The 12,950-nt window shown below is 41.5% G+C and overlaps 1 protein-coding gene across 1 annotated transcript in view; it reads right to left on the bottom strand.

Annotated features, from left to right (window-relative positions):
- Window positions 1–8,166, bottom strand: part of Tmprss7 (transmembrane serine protease 7) — a 31,900-nt gene extending 23,734 nt beyond the window's left edge. Inside the window, exons 1-3 of the mRNA XM_048345815.1 lie at window positions 7,895–8,166; window positions 5,387–5,657; window positions 3,218–3,348 (exon numbers count right to left, since the gene is read on the bottom strand). Of these exons, the coding sequence (XP_048201772.1) occupies window positions 3,218–3,348; window positions 5,387–5,657; window positions 7,895–7,942 (450 nt within the window). The 5' untranslated portion in view covers window positions 7,943–8,166. The remainder of the gene's footprint in view (window positions 1–3,217; window positions 3,349–5,386; window positions 5,658–7,894) is intronic.
- Window positions 8,167–12,950: the final 4,784 nt, after the last annotated feature.

Raw genomic sequence — 12,950 nt, 5'->3', positions numbered from 1 at the left:
TTCAGTTCATTTACACCAAACAGTTTTGCAAGTATTGCTTTTGTAGTTGTTTGTCTTTTTTTACCCTGTGTCTCGTGATTTTGGTATTCGCTTCCAAATTCCTAGTTCTAATACCAGTATACCCGGTTCATACATTATTTCTTGAAGTTATATAAATACTTACAGTTCTGGTAGCAATTCTGTGGGCTACTCCCTTTTATTCTGCTGTCTGGAGAGTTCTCAGTTACCCCATTCATTATTGCTTTCCGTAAAGACTGTAGTGAAGTTTAACTTCTGTGCTTTGCCCACTCCTGAAGTTAATTCTCTCCATCACTAACAAACCATTTTTACAGATTTGACTCAACGTCTGTCAGCACATTACCATCATCCTTTTGTATCTTTAACTTTCATACTTTGATAATATAAAGATGTTCCTTGTGATCATTCTATAGATGCACAGTGAATGCAAGTTCACATCATCCCTCCATTCTATTCCCACATTCCCTTCCCCCTTTCAATGTTTGGTGCAATTCCTTAAAGACATGTCCTCCTATTAGCCACAAGGGGGCGACGGGTGCCCGCAGCCAGCTCTACTGCCACTCAGTTTTTATCCCATTTAAAACCCTAAGACTGAAGCTTAAAAATGAAAGCCTTTTTGATCTATTTACTTTCTGTGTCTTCAGTTGGCATGCATGCCTCAAGATAAACTCGCTCATGTTCTCCTCTTGTGTTCTCTTTCCTACATTACATAACAAAACCATCTACAAATGACCCAGAATGAAAAAGGGTTTTTAACCTGAAAAAATGATGTAGTATTGTGAAAAAAATATATATTTGCTCTGGAGTTTGGATTCACTGGGCAACACAGAACATATCACAGACGCATGCTGGGCCTCTGTTAACTCTTTTTATTTTTTTTTCCTTCTGTAAAATGGCAATGGAGCTCTACCTCCCTGGGATAATCTGAAGGATGGTTGATGCACATCCATTAGAGTAAAGGGTTTGATAATGCACCTGTCAGTAAGTGAGAGGCACTCTGATGACTTCTGTCTCTGAACAAGCCTTCCTCCTGCTACACTGTACTCCAGGATACTGTCACTCTCTCTTATGCCAAGAAAATGCAACTTTCCAGTCATTACATTGTACCACATGTCACATAGCTACAGAATAATGACACCTTCCTTGGTTAGGAAATCCCCTAAAAAGCAATCCAGTTGTCAATCAGGCGCTCTAGTAGTTCTTTTCATTTTAGGTTATTTTTCAGATAAAATGTTGCATTCCTTCCCCAAATCCTATCCTCTTCCTCTGCTGGCCTAGAACAGTGTTCTTATCTATTGGTACCACATAGCTGAGATTATAGGCATGTACCACTGCTCAAGCGTGTGTGTATGTGTGTGTGTGTGTGTATGTGTGTGCATTCATGTGTATACATTTGTTTTGTTTTGTGAAACAATGTTTCCCCATATAGCTCAGGCTAGAGCATTCAATCCCCCTAGTGTCTCGACTTCTGAAGCACTGGGATTACAGGTGTATACCACCGTACTCTGATATGGGGACAGTTTTGATGTTGTAGTTTCCACAGTAGTGAAAAATAGAAGTAAAAATAAAACACTCAACTAAGCTCTGATGTGATCAGAAGTTATGTTTTAAAAGAGTATTAACTGGGCATCAGTGGCTCATGCCTGTAATCCTAGCTACCCCCAAGGCTGAGATATGAGGATCATGGTTCATAACTATCTCAGGCAGGAAAGTGTTTGATACTCTTACAGTACAATTAACCTGCAAAAATAAGACAACACAAAAAACAAAAAGGAAGTGGAGCTGTGGCTCCAACCCCCACCCCCACCCCGAAATATTCTTATATAAAAGTACAATGGAGGGGCTAAGAATATGGCCTAGTGGCAAGAGTGCTTGCCTCATATTCATGAAGCCCTGGGTTCAATTTCTCAGCACCACATATATAGAAAACGGCCAGAAGTGGCGCTATGGCTCAAGTGGCAGAGTACTAGCCTTGAGCAAAAAAAAAGAAGCCAGGGGCAGTGCTCAGGCCCTGAGTTCAAGGCCCAGGGCTGGCAAAAAGTACAATGGAAAGACAAGAGAAGAAAATACCCAGTGTTGCATTATTCTGAAGCCTAGGTAGTACAGAGTAATGAGAGGCTTTAACTCTGGTGATATCATTAAAGGCTTTAATGTTTATTCTTATGCTTTCTTAAGCTTTTATTTTTATAATTAATATTTATTATTTATATTTTGAGGCATTTGTTCTTTTTCTTTTTTGTTTCCCAACACCTAGGATTGGATTTAGGGCCTTGTGTGCTGGGTTGATGCTCTACTACCTGAGCCATACCTCCAGTTCAGTAGTTTGCTGGTGAATTTAGAGAAAAGAATATTTTTAGGAAAAAAATAAACTTTTGTATGTTTTTGCCTGTGCTGGTCTCTAACCCTGATCCTCTAGACTTTATCCTTAGTAGCTAGGATTACAGGTATGAGCTACCAGTGCCTGGTGAGATTTGTTTAAGTCAGAAATTGCAAGTGCATCGAGATTGTAATAAATTAGAATCTAAGAACTGGAAAGCATTTTTAAAATCACTTGATCCTGTTTATTTTACAGAACATAAAAACAGATGTTGGAGAGAACTATTCTTTTTCATTAAAGATTTTTTTCACAGTAGTGGGAGTTGAACTCAGAACCTGCTGAGCTTTACCACTTGAGCCCTACTGCCAGCCTGTTTTGCTTTAGTTTGTCTTTAGATATGGTCTTAGTCTTCCACATTTGCCCATGTCATTCTGGGACCATGATCCTCCTAACTCTGCCTTCTTTTAGCTGAGATTACAGATGTAAACTACTATGCTATGATTTCTCTTGCTTCTTTGTTCTCTCCTTCCCTTCCTCCTTCCTTCCTTCTTCCCTTTCTTCCTTTTCCTTTTTTCTTTAAGGTGGACTCACCATGTAGTCCAGGCTGATCCTGAGGTCCCAGCTCCCAGGGTTCTGAGGTTATAGGTGTGTATCACTGCCTGGCTCTGAGAAGTAGTTCTCTTTCCACTAAGAAGGGGGGAAAGGCAATTCTATTTTATAGCATAGATGAGCTAAATCTCATAATTGCCTTGGATGGCTTCCTTATCCACCCTGTCCTTTAACTGTTCTACACCTTGCTTACTGTAAGCCGGCCCTTCTCCCTCTCCCTCTCCCTCTCCCTCCAGCCCCACCCTCCAGGCCTCTATCTTTCCGTCTCCTCACCACTTGTTGCACAGTCCTTGCCACCGAAAGAAATTCCCTGGACTCCTTCTGCCGGTACTCAGGAAGAAACTCAATGTTCGTGATGCGAAACACCCCAACAAAATAAAATGCATCTCTGCTTTCTGTCTTACCTGCAAAATAGAGGAGAAGACCATTAGGGGGGTTTCCCATCGAAGCAGCAAAGGGCACTGTCTGGCCTGCGTCCATGTGAAGCTCCTTTAATGATTTTATTTTAAGCAGCTGCACCTTTTATTGGATGTTGGCCTAGGATGCTTTAAATGCACTTAAGGACATTTCTTCCCCACTGCATCTCCTTGAATATTCTATCAGCTTCTGGGAAAATGTTTACAAGCAGTTTTTAAAGGGAAAAGATATTCTTCTCAGACTTTAGAGTCTCCAGTGGGTTAAATAACCAATCTCGATTTTTGTTAAGTCCTGAGTAGCTCCCCTGACACGGACCATGTATCATCAAGTTAGCATAGTAAGGAAAGAAGGAAGCAACTCCATGGCTGTCACTGAGACCCTGGCTCTCCTTTCTCCTTTGCTTTGTTTCCAGGGTTGTTGTCCTCCTTGACACCCTCTCAGACTCCAGTGCCAACCCCTCCTTTACATCTCTAAGGCCCATGCTTATCTCCAACTCATGATTCTTTTGTCAGCCTCCAAGATAACTGGGAATACATGCATGCATCACACCTCTTGTGGTCATCTCTGCACTATAATTACCATTTTGCCTTTGCCTCCACCGTAGCCAGTGCCTGCCTCGATAAATGTTTTGTGGAAGGGAAACTAGGAAGAGTGAGTGGATGGAGACACACACACACACACACACACACACACACACACACACAGAGAGAGAGAGAGAGAGAGAGAGAGAGAGAGAGAGAGAGAGAGAGAGAATATTCATTTTAGCACAAGGTCCACCCCAAGGACACCTGGATAAGGGCAAGAGGACTGTATGACTCACCAAGATTTGTTTTTTGTGTTACGTCCTTGGCCATTCACCCTATCAAACCATTTGTTTATTTGCGAAAGAAGGAAAGATAATGATTCTTAGATTTCCTTTTTGGAATTGGGGACTCAAAATTTGAATTAAAACTACAGCTTGTTTCTAGACGCTTACATATCCTTCTCAGCTCAGTACATTCTCAGAGTCACCACAGCAGCAATACAGGGTCCGTTAACTTTTTTTTTTTTTATGTTTAGATGGTTCTGGAATTTGAATTCAGGAGTTTGTGCTTGTTAGGCAGGTGTTCAACCATTTGAGCCATGCCCCCAGGCCCTTTTGCTTTTGTTTCCAATAGGATTCCAGTGTTTTGTTTTGTTTTTCCAGGTCAACTGATTGGTTACACTGTATTCCCAAAGGCAGTCAGCCACCAGTCATCAACTCATTAACATTTATATAAAAAGCTCTGTGGTAAGAATTGGCACCAAGATTAAGTATTAAAACAAGATATTTCTGTCATACCTATCCCTTGGGAAATTACATATGTGTTAGAAGCCCGGAACCAGAAACCATGGGCAGACACTAAATACTATTTCATACTCTATGATAGTACATGTATCAAACATATTAGCCTGTGGAGGGTGGGGGGTCCAACATGCCAAGGAATGTTCTTGATACTGAATAGGGTGAAAAAGTACTCTTTATGAAACAGCTTAGTGATTACATTTGTCCCAAAGGATCAATCAGATTGACAGAAACATAATAAAATTGAGAAGAAAAAACAACACTGGTGAGGCGAGAAAGATGTTTGTGCAAAATGGAGTTCAGAGAGCCGGAAATTTATGGTTGCCTAGAAACAGGCAGTGGGTGGAATGAGGAAGTATGCCAGCTTAGTATTGTACTCAGCATTTAAAGCTACAAATACATGACATTTCCTAGCTAGTCAAGATCCCCTGAGCATCTTCGTCAGCTCTCTCCATCCTCTCCCCTACCCTCCTCCTCTGCTAGCCCAGGGAAGGAAGCAGTGCTGGCAAAACACAAAAGGAACAAGGCAGTTTCCGGTTTCCTTCTCCCTAAAGTCTCAGCAGGACTTTTTGGAAATACTGTGTCCATCTGGGAAAGAGGAAAATGCCATCCGAAGTGCCCTGGTGCCAGGAGGCCTGGGTGACCATGGCCTGGCTCCAGCCACAGGCCCTGACCCAGAAGGAATATGGATTTGAACTTACTGATGTAGAGCCACAGAAGCGTCCAGGCTATGACGGCCAGGATGAATAAAAACACCGTGAAGACAATGATTTTATTTTGGACATTCCAAAAAGGAGTTTTCTTCTTGGACGGCTTGCTGGGTTTGGCTTTGCCAGTGGGTTGGTGAGGTGGTCGTGGTGGTCTCGGTGGTCGTGGGGGTCTTGGTGGTCTTGGGGGTCGAGGGGGCCGAGGAGGTCGTCTCCCTGGAGGCTTTCCTGGGGCATTGGCCACCTGAACTGAGATATTGGATATCTTAAATTGAAAAAAAAAGAAAGGAAAGAAAAGAAAGGCATGGTATCAATCAGAAGTGGTCTATAGCTTAAATGCATCTCCCAGATAGAAGAGTGTCATGGTGCTGAAAGGCCCAGCCCTATCAGTAACATTATATAAGCCACTCAGGTAAACACTTGTACCAGCCCCAGGGAAATGGGTCCCAGGTCCTTTTCCCATCCACTCTGGAGAATGCCTGAATTTCATTGGAGCTAAAGAGACATAGTCATCTGAAGGTCAGAGGATGGATGTACACATAGATTTGTGTACACATACAGCTCTAAGCATGTGCCTTTTTAAATTTTTGTTTGTTTTATATTGCTTCATTTTGTTCTATTTGTTGAAACCAAGCCTCACCAATACAGTCCAGGCTGCCCTTGAACTCATAATCATAATCCTCTTGCTTCACTAGTAAGTCCTTGGAATATAGTCATGGGCCACCATACCCAGATGTTTATTGCTTTTCTCTCATGATCAGTTCCTTCTGGACTGAAGCAAGATTGAAAAATAGGAATGTGAGTTCCCCCTGCAGAAGTGTAGTGATTTTCTCATTATGCCTTCCTGACTGTGGGTAGGGTAGGTCCTGAGTGGGTAGGGAGAAAAAGTTAGGATACTGTGATCATTTGAAGGACAAGAAACCAACTTGATTATTTCATCATTGCCAGCCACCAAACCAGTAAAGTTTCTCAATCATAAATGAAAGGATAATTTAAAAATAGAACAAAGAGGGCTGGGGATATATCCTAGTGGCAAGAGTGCCTGCCTCGGATACACGAGGCCCTAGGTTCGATTCCCCAGCACCACATATACAGAAAACGGCCAGAAGCGGCGCTGTGGCTCAAGTGGCAGAGTGCTAGCCTTGAGCGGGAAGAAGCCAGGGACAGTGCTCAGGCTCTGAGTCCACGGCCCAGGACTGGCCAAAAAAAAAAAAAAATAGAACAAAGAAGCTGGACTCTGGTAGTTTACACCTGTAGTCTTCCTGAGTAGCAACTCAGAAGGCTGAGATCTGAGGACCAGGGTTCAAAGCCAGCCTGGGCAGGAAAGTCTGTGATACTCTTTTATCCAATTAACAACCAGAAAACCAGAATTGGAGCTGTGGCTCAAAGTAGTAGAGCACTAGCCTTGAGAAAAATTGCTCAACGACAGTGCTCAGGCCCATAGTTCTAGCCCCACAACAGACAATACACACACGTACATACATACACACACACCCACACACACACACAAATATATAATAGAGAAAAGAATAAAGTATCAGACTCAATAGGTTGGAACATTTTTGGCTTATGTGTATTGATGTACAAAATGTTAGTTTCAAGAAGAAAAAAAATGTATGATTTAACTGTTTCCTCTCCTCCTCTTCCTCCCCCTCCTTCTCTCTTATTTTCTCCTGTCACTTGATCCTGTGAATTATTTAATAATGTATGTGATAGTTTAGCTTCTTTAACAAAGAGATTTATACATGTCAGGGTAACTAAACTCCAGTGATGAAATAACTTTTAACCACACATTCTTTTAAGGCAACAGCCTAGCATACCACTTCTGAAGAGTTAAGAGTTCTAAGATCCTTTCTTTCTCTTCTTCACTCTTCAAAATTTATGTCTTCTCTTTAATCCTGAGAATTAATGGGATAATATGTAGCCAAGTGCTTTTGAATTATTTATGACTCCTTTATTCTTTTTGGCAATACCCTTGTCAACCCTTGGGATGAAATATAGATCTTTTCCCTCCTGGTGAAATGGAACTGGATTAGCCTTCGTTTAATGTGGTTTCCTACAGGAAGGAGGGGGTGATTCTAGAGAGAAAGATACTCCATTGCAGGATAAGTTGACTATGGTATCATGCTACTTTCAGGCATTTCTCCACAGAACTAAAAGAAACATCCAGAAATACCAAATATAAAGAGTTGACAAGACCCACATTGCAAGAACACATCCTAGGCAGTCTCAGTTAGCACTGATTAAATTTTAAAGTGGAATTTGTATAGTGGTCATGACAACTTCCCTGGGCTTTTAGAAAAAAACAGTTGCTAAACACTTGCCAAGAACAGTACTTTAAAACAAACTCCCATTTGTAACACCCATTAAGCACCATTTAAACAATCTCTTCTTTTTGACTCCTTTATTTTTATAAAGCCACACCATCTTGTTTTACTTAGCAGAATAAACAATAAATGGCTTTGAATTAAGAGAGAAGGCCTTCCTTCCACTCTTGCTTACCTTCAGGTCGGCAGGTTTAGAGGAAGGATCACTGTTTCCACTATCCATCTTAAGCTCTTTCGGAGTGTGACCCTTTGGGACTGTCTTCAAGCCTGTGTTCAGCCCTTACATGCGCGCTCACAGGGGAAGAATGGAGAGAAGAGTCAGAGCATTCAAGCTAGCTTTCAGAGAAATGGAATCAACTTACCTCCACTGGGTCCAGTTCAGAAACTGAAGCTGCCTCATCCCTCTACGGTGAGAATTAAAGGGACCTTACACTTGGCTTCCGTGCTGAGGGAAAGGTTTCCCAATGTAACAAGGATGACTGAGGACCCTCTGAGTTCAGACCCAAGGCAAAGTTTCCCATAGGAAACCCAGTCCAACAATCCAAAAAATATTGGCAAAAATCATTAAAAGTTGTTGCTTGCATCTCCTGAGGAAAGGGAGCAGGTCTAATTTACAGCACTACTTTGTCACCACCCTCACACTCCATTTCTCTTGCTTGTGTCTCTTGCATACTGCTTAGAGTTCTAGGCTACTCTCCTTGCAAAACTCAGACTGTGCAAGATTTTTTCCATTTTTCTCCCATTGGTCTTGCAGTCCTCGTGAGAACTTTAGGTTTTGGATATTGCTTGTTTTTGTTGTTGTTGATTTGATTTGATTGATTGCTATTTTAGACAGGGTCTCACTATGTAACCCAGGCTAGCTTTTCACTAAGAATGCTCCTGCCTCAACCTCTCTCCCAATTGGATTACAAGTGTATGCCACCATGCCAGCTTAAAAGTAATTAAATTTCCTTCCTTCCTTCCTTCCTTCCTTCCTTTCTCCCCTCCATTGCTGGATGAGTTCACTATGGTATCATGCTACTTTCAAGCTTTTCTTCACAGAACTAAAAGAAACACAGAAATGCCATACACATAGAAGTTTCTTTCCTTCCTTCCCCCTTCTTCCTTCCTTCCTTCCTTCCTTCTTTGCTTCCTTCTTTCCTTCCCTCTTTCCTTCCTCTTTCCCTCCTTTCCTTTCCTTTTTCTTTTATCTCTCTCCTTCCCTTCCTCTCTCCTTCCTTCTCTCCATCTCTCTCTCTTCTTCCTTCCTTCTTTCCTGCGTTCCTCCCTCCCTCCTTCCCTCCCTCCCACCCTTCTTCCTTCCTTTCTTTTTTAGAAGAATCTTGCTGTGTAGGCTAGTTTGGCCTTGAACTCATAATCCTCCTGCCTCCCCTACCTGAGAAGGGTCAGTCCTAGCAGTTTGGAATCACTGGAACCAGTTGAGCTGACTTGCGGCTCAGTCCTTGTCTCCACCAAGCTCTGTTTCATTCAAACAGAAAACCAGAAGCTGACATAAGCAGAACACACAAGGACTATAAAGATAAAGAAACAAAATTTCAATTATTTCATGTCTGTCTTCCAACTGAATATCTGATGTTGCTCTCAAATTTTAGTATAGTTACATAGAGTGAACTGCAAGGTGTCTTTGTTTTCTATATGTCAAATACTGTATTCAGTATCTATGTTTGTTAATTTTATTTTACAAGCATAATCATATGTACAAATGTGAGCAAATTTTTTGCACTATACATTTTCCTAGCCATTATAATATTTGTTTTATTATATGATTCTTACTGAAAATAATTTCATTGGATAAAGGAAGAAATTATTTTTAAAATAATGAACAGAAATATAATCAAGAATGTACAGTATTTGTTAACAATAACATCTAAATTCACTATCAATGCAAAATTCTTTTCATATTGTTTTGAATTTTTTCCAGGTAATGCATTATTAAGCCATGATAGCAAAGAAAAAATCTGGAGATTGACACAAACAGGCTCAGGAAAAGCTTGGTGAGAAAATGTGCTTCATCCCCTTGCTTTTTTTTTTTTTTTTTTTGGCCAGTCCTGGGCCTTGGACTCAGGGCCTGAGCACTGTCCCTGCTCAAGGCAAGCACTCTGCCACTTGAGCCACAGCGCCACTTCTGGCCGTTTTCTGTATATGTGGTGCTGGGGAATCGAACCCAGGGCCTCATGTATACGAGGCAAGCTCTCTTGCCACTAGGCCATATCCCCAGCCCCCATCCCCTTGCTTTTACTGTTACGAAAATTCTGATACAGAACCCTTCCAATCACAGAATGTATGACTAGAGAAAATCACAATGACCAGCCATTGGCTGGGTATTTCCATGTAAGCATCTTGAAAGCTTGTGGAGAGATCTCTCCTCCCTTTTCAACAGCAAAAGCTATGATGTTGAGGGAAGCAGGGGCCATGTCTGCAAGCAGCTGCACAGGAAGACAGTGTGCAATGACCTGGATCAAAGGAGAAAAAAAATCTCTCCATAGGAAGCAGCAATGATCTTGCAGAACACATGCTTAACAAAGATGTGAATTCAACTTTTGAAACTATTTTAAATGTCTCAAGTTTCTATATTAATATTAGTTCCTTATGAAGACCTAGGTGTATGTCCAAGTCAGGCATTCAATGTGGGTAAAATTCCTGGCCCCTGGCATAGAAGACACCTAGAAATGGGCTGGGAAAGATGATACTTGAATCTGTGCCAGCTGGTAAGTGCATCTCTGCCACTTAGGATCCACTTCTTTTAGTATGATGAATGGCCACACACAAAGTTGCCATCTGACTACCACTTCCTTCTGAGCTCCCTGTGGAGGGAGAGGATAAATCCTGAGGAATCACAAGGTTAGGGGGGTCATCCTTAATGCGATGGACTAAACTGGCTCAACAGGGACCCTTTCTCTGGTGACTCAGCGGACCATCATCTTAATGGTTTGTGTCACCTCACAGGAAGCCTTTGGAAAAGTGAAATTATAATAGGATATCTTGAGATCTTATTATAGCCCCTTAATATCTTTGGAGCCCATTCCTCACAAAGTTCTGTGTGTTCATTACTGCTAAATAAACCTTCCTAAAATAATAACCATCATCTCCTTCTTCTACAAACAGTAGCCACAGCCTGCTATTCAAGGTCTCTTTCAGTATCATCAGACCGCCGACTGCCTCTCCTCCTGTCACATATACTAACTGCTACACAGACTTACATTTTCAAGCATTATTCATCCATCTGGCTACATTTATTGTGTGCCTACTATGTGACAAGAAATAATTACCGTGCTACCTTTGAATAGCTCTCAATAGAGGGGGCTGGCATTTGAGATGCTACTTTTAATATTATGCAATAATAACTCTCACAGGGCTGTGAACAGATGACTTAAAAATACAGAGCAAGCTGTCAAGCACTGGTGACATATGGCTATAATCCTAGCTACTCAGGAGGCTGAGATCTGAGGATCACATTTCAAAGCCAGCCTGGGCAGGAAAGTCCATGAAACCTGAGTATCTCCAATGAACCACTAAAAAGCCAGAAATGGAGCTGTGGCTCAAGTGGTAGAGTGCTAGCCTTGAGCACAAGAGCTCAGGGACAGCACCAAGATCCTGATCCTGAGTTCAAGCTCACGACTGGCACATACATATGCGCGCGTGCGTGCGTGTGTGTGTGTGTGTGTGTGTGTGAGAGAGAGAGAGAGAGAGAGAGAGAGAGAGAGAAGGCCAACAATAACACCCCTCTCCCCTGATCTTGTGCTTCTAGTCCACACTACGACTTAGTGTTCTTCTACTCACTATTTGCAGCTCTTCTGAAAACTTTTGCACCCTAACACATGGAACTCTCTACTTCCTCCTAAGTCAAACCTCCATGATACATCCCAGTGCTTTGGACTTAAGTAATCTCAGTAATATTACAAAGATGATATTATTTGGATTTAAACAATACCCACTATCTTATTATATCTCTTATGTTGACGCCTCAGTTATTTAGCTCATCTTCTGTTGCAGCCAATTTTCAACCAAACTCAAGAACTTTGAAGACCAGGTTCTTGTATTTTCTCCTACAGTAGAATAGATTCAGTGAGAAGGCAGGAGATGAGAGCTGTTTTCAGGAATTACAAGGGACTGGGGCTTTGGCTTCACCTTACAAGCTGATAATTTATCCTGTTACTATTTCATTGGTGGTGGTAGAAGAAATGCAATCATGGCTAGACAGTAGCCTGAGTGTCATTTCATTGGTGCTGGTTCTCTTTCCCTTTAAGTTGCACTGGAGTGAAACAATATCCAAACACATACCATATAAACAGTGAGTTCACATCCCCCACCCCCAAACAATGAACTTGTGGATCTGCTGCTTTCATAACAAACAATAAGAATACCTGATCTTATCCAAAATGGAGGTAGTACCTCATCCCCTTCCAAAGTTACTAGAAACACAACATGAGACATGAACAAGATAGAGAAAAGACAGGATATTTCAGTTTTGGCACACATTGTGTACTAGTTTGTTAGGACTGCTTTTAAAAAAGGCAAGACAAACTATGGTTCCTAAAGGAGTAGACATTTGCTTTCCCACAATCTTAGTGTATAGAAGTCTAAAATTGAAGTGTTGGCAAGCATGGCTATGTTTCCTCCGAAATCTGTAAATCCTTCTCTTCCTTGCTCCTGTTGGTTTACCATCAATCATTGGTATTCCAGGGATTGCACTTCAGTCTCTGACTCTGTCTTCATGTGAAATTGCCCCTAGGGTTTCTAGTATTTTCTCTTCTTGTAAGTAAACAAGCCATACTGAACTAAATGCCCACCCTACTTCAGTAGACCTGACCTTAACTAATTACATCTGCAATCACCCTATATACAAATAAGGTCACACTTTGAGGCTGTGGGAGTTAGGTCTTCAATGTATCATTTTTGGAAGACATATTTAAACCCATAACACCTAAAAAGCCTTGTAAGAATGTGAGAGACCCATGGAGGCTTGTCTTTGTCAATGGAGTAAACTTGCTTCCAATGGATTGCATTGAAAAATTATAATGCCTAGTTATAAGAGTTGGGTAATTGTAGGTGGCATTTTATCTAGATTTTATCCTAACTCATTTTCCTGATTACCTTTTTCTCTGTGATGAGAAAGGGGAAATAATAGTGCAATATGAGTCCAGCCTGGTCCAAGAATAACCATCATTTTCAGTCAACTATATTATTCCCAAAGGAATGGGTTCAGTCAAAATGGCCCCAGTAGACTAGTA

The sequence above is a fragment of the Perognathus longimembris genome, chromosome 5 (assembly GCF_023159225.1).
Source record: "Perognathus longimembris pacificus isolate PPM17 chromosome 5, ASM2315922v1, whole genome shotgun sequence".
Taxonomy (NCBI): domain Eukaryota; kingdom Metazoa; phylum Chordata; class Mammalia; order Rodentia; family Heteromyidae; genus Perognathus; species Perognathus longimembris.
Note: the sequence above shows the minus strand (reverse complement) of the source record. Positions and strands in the feature narration are given on the sequence as shown.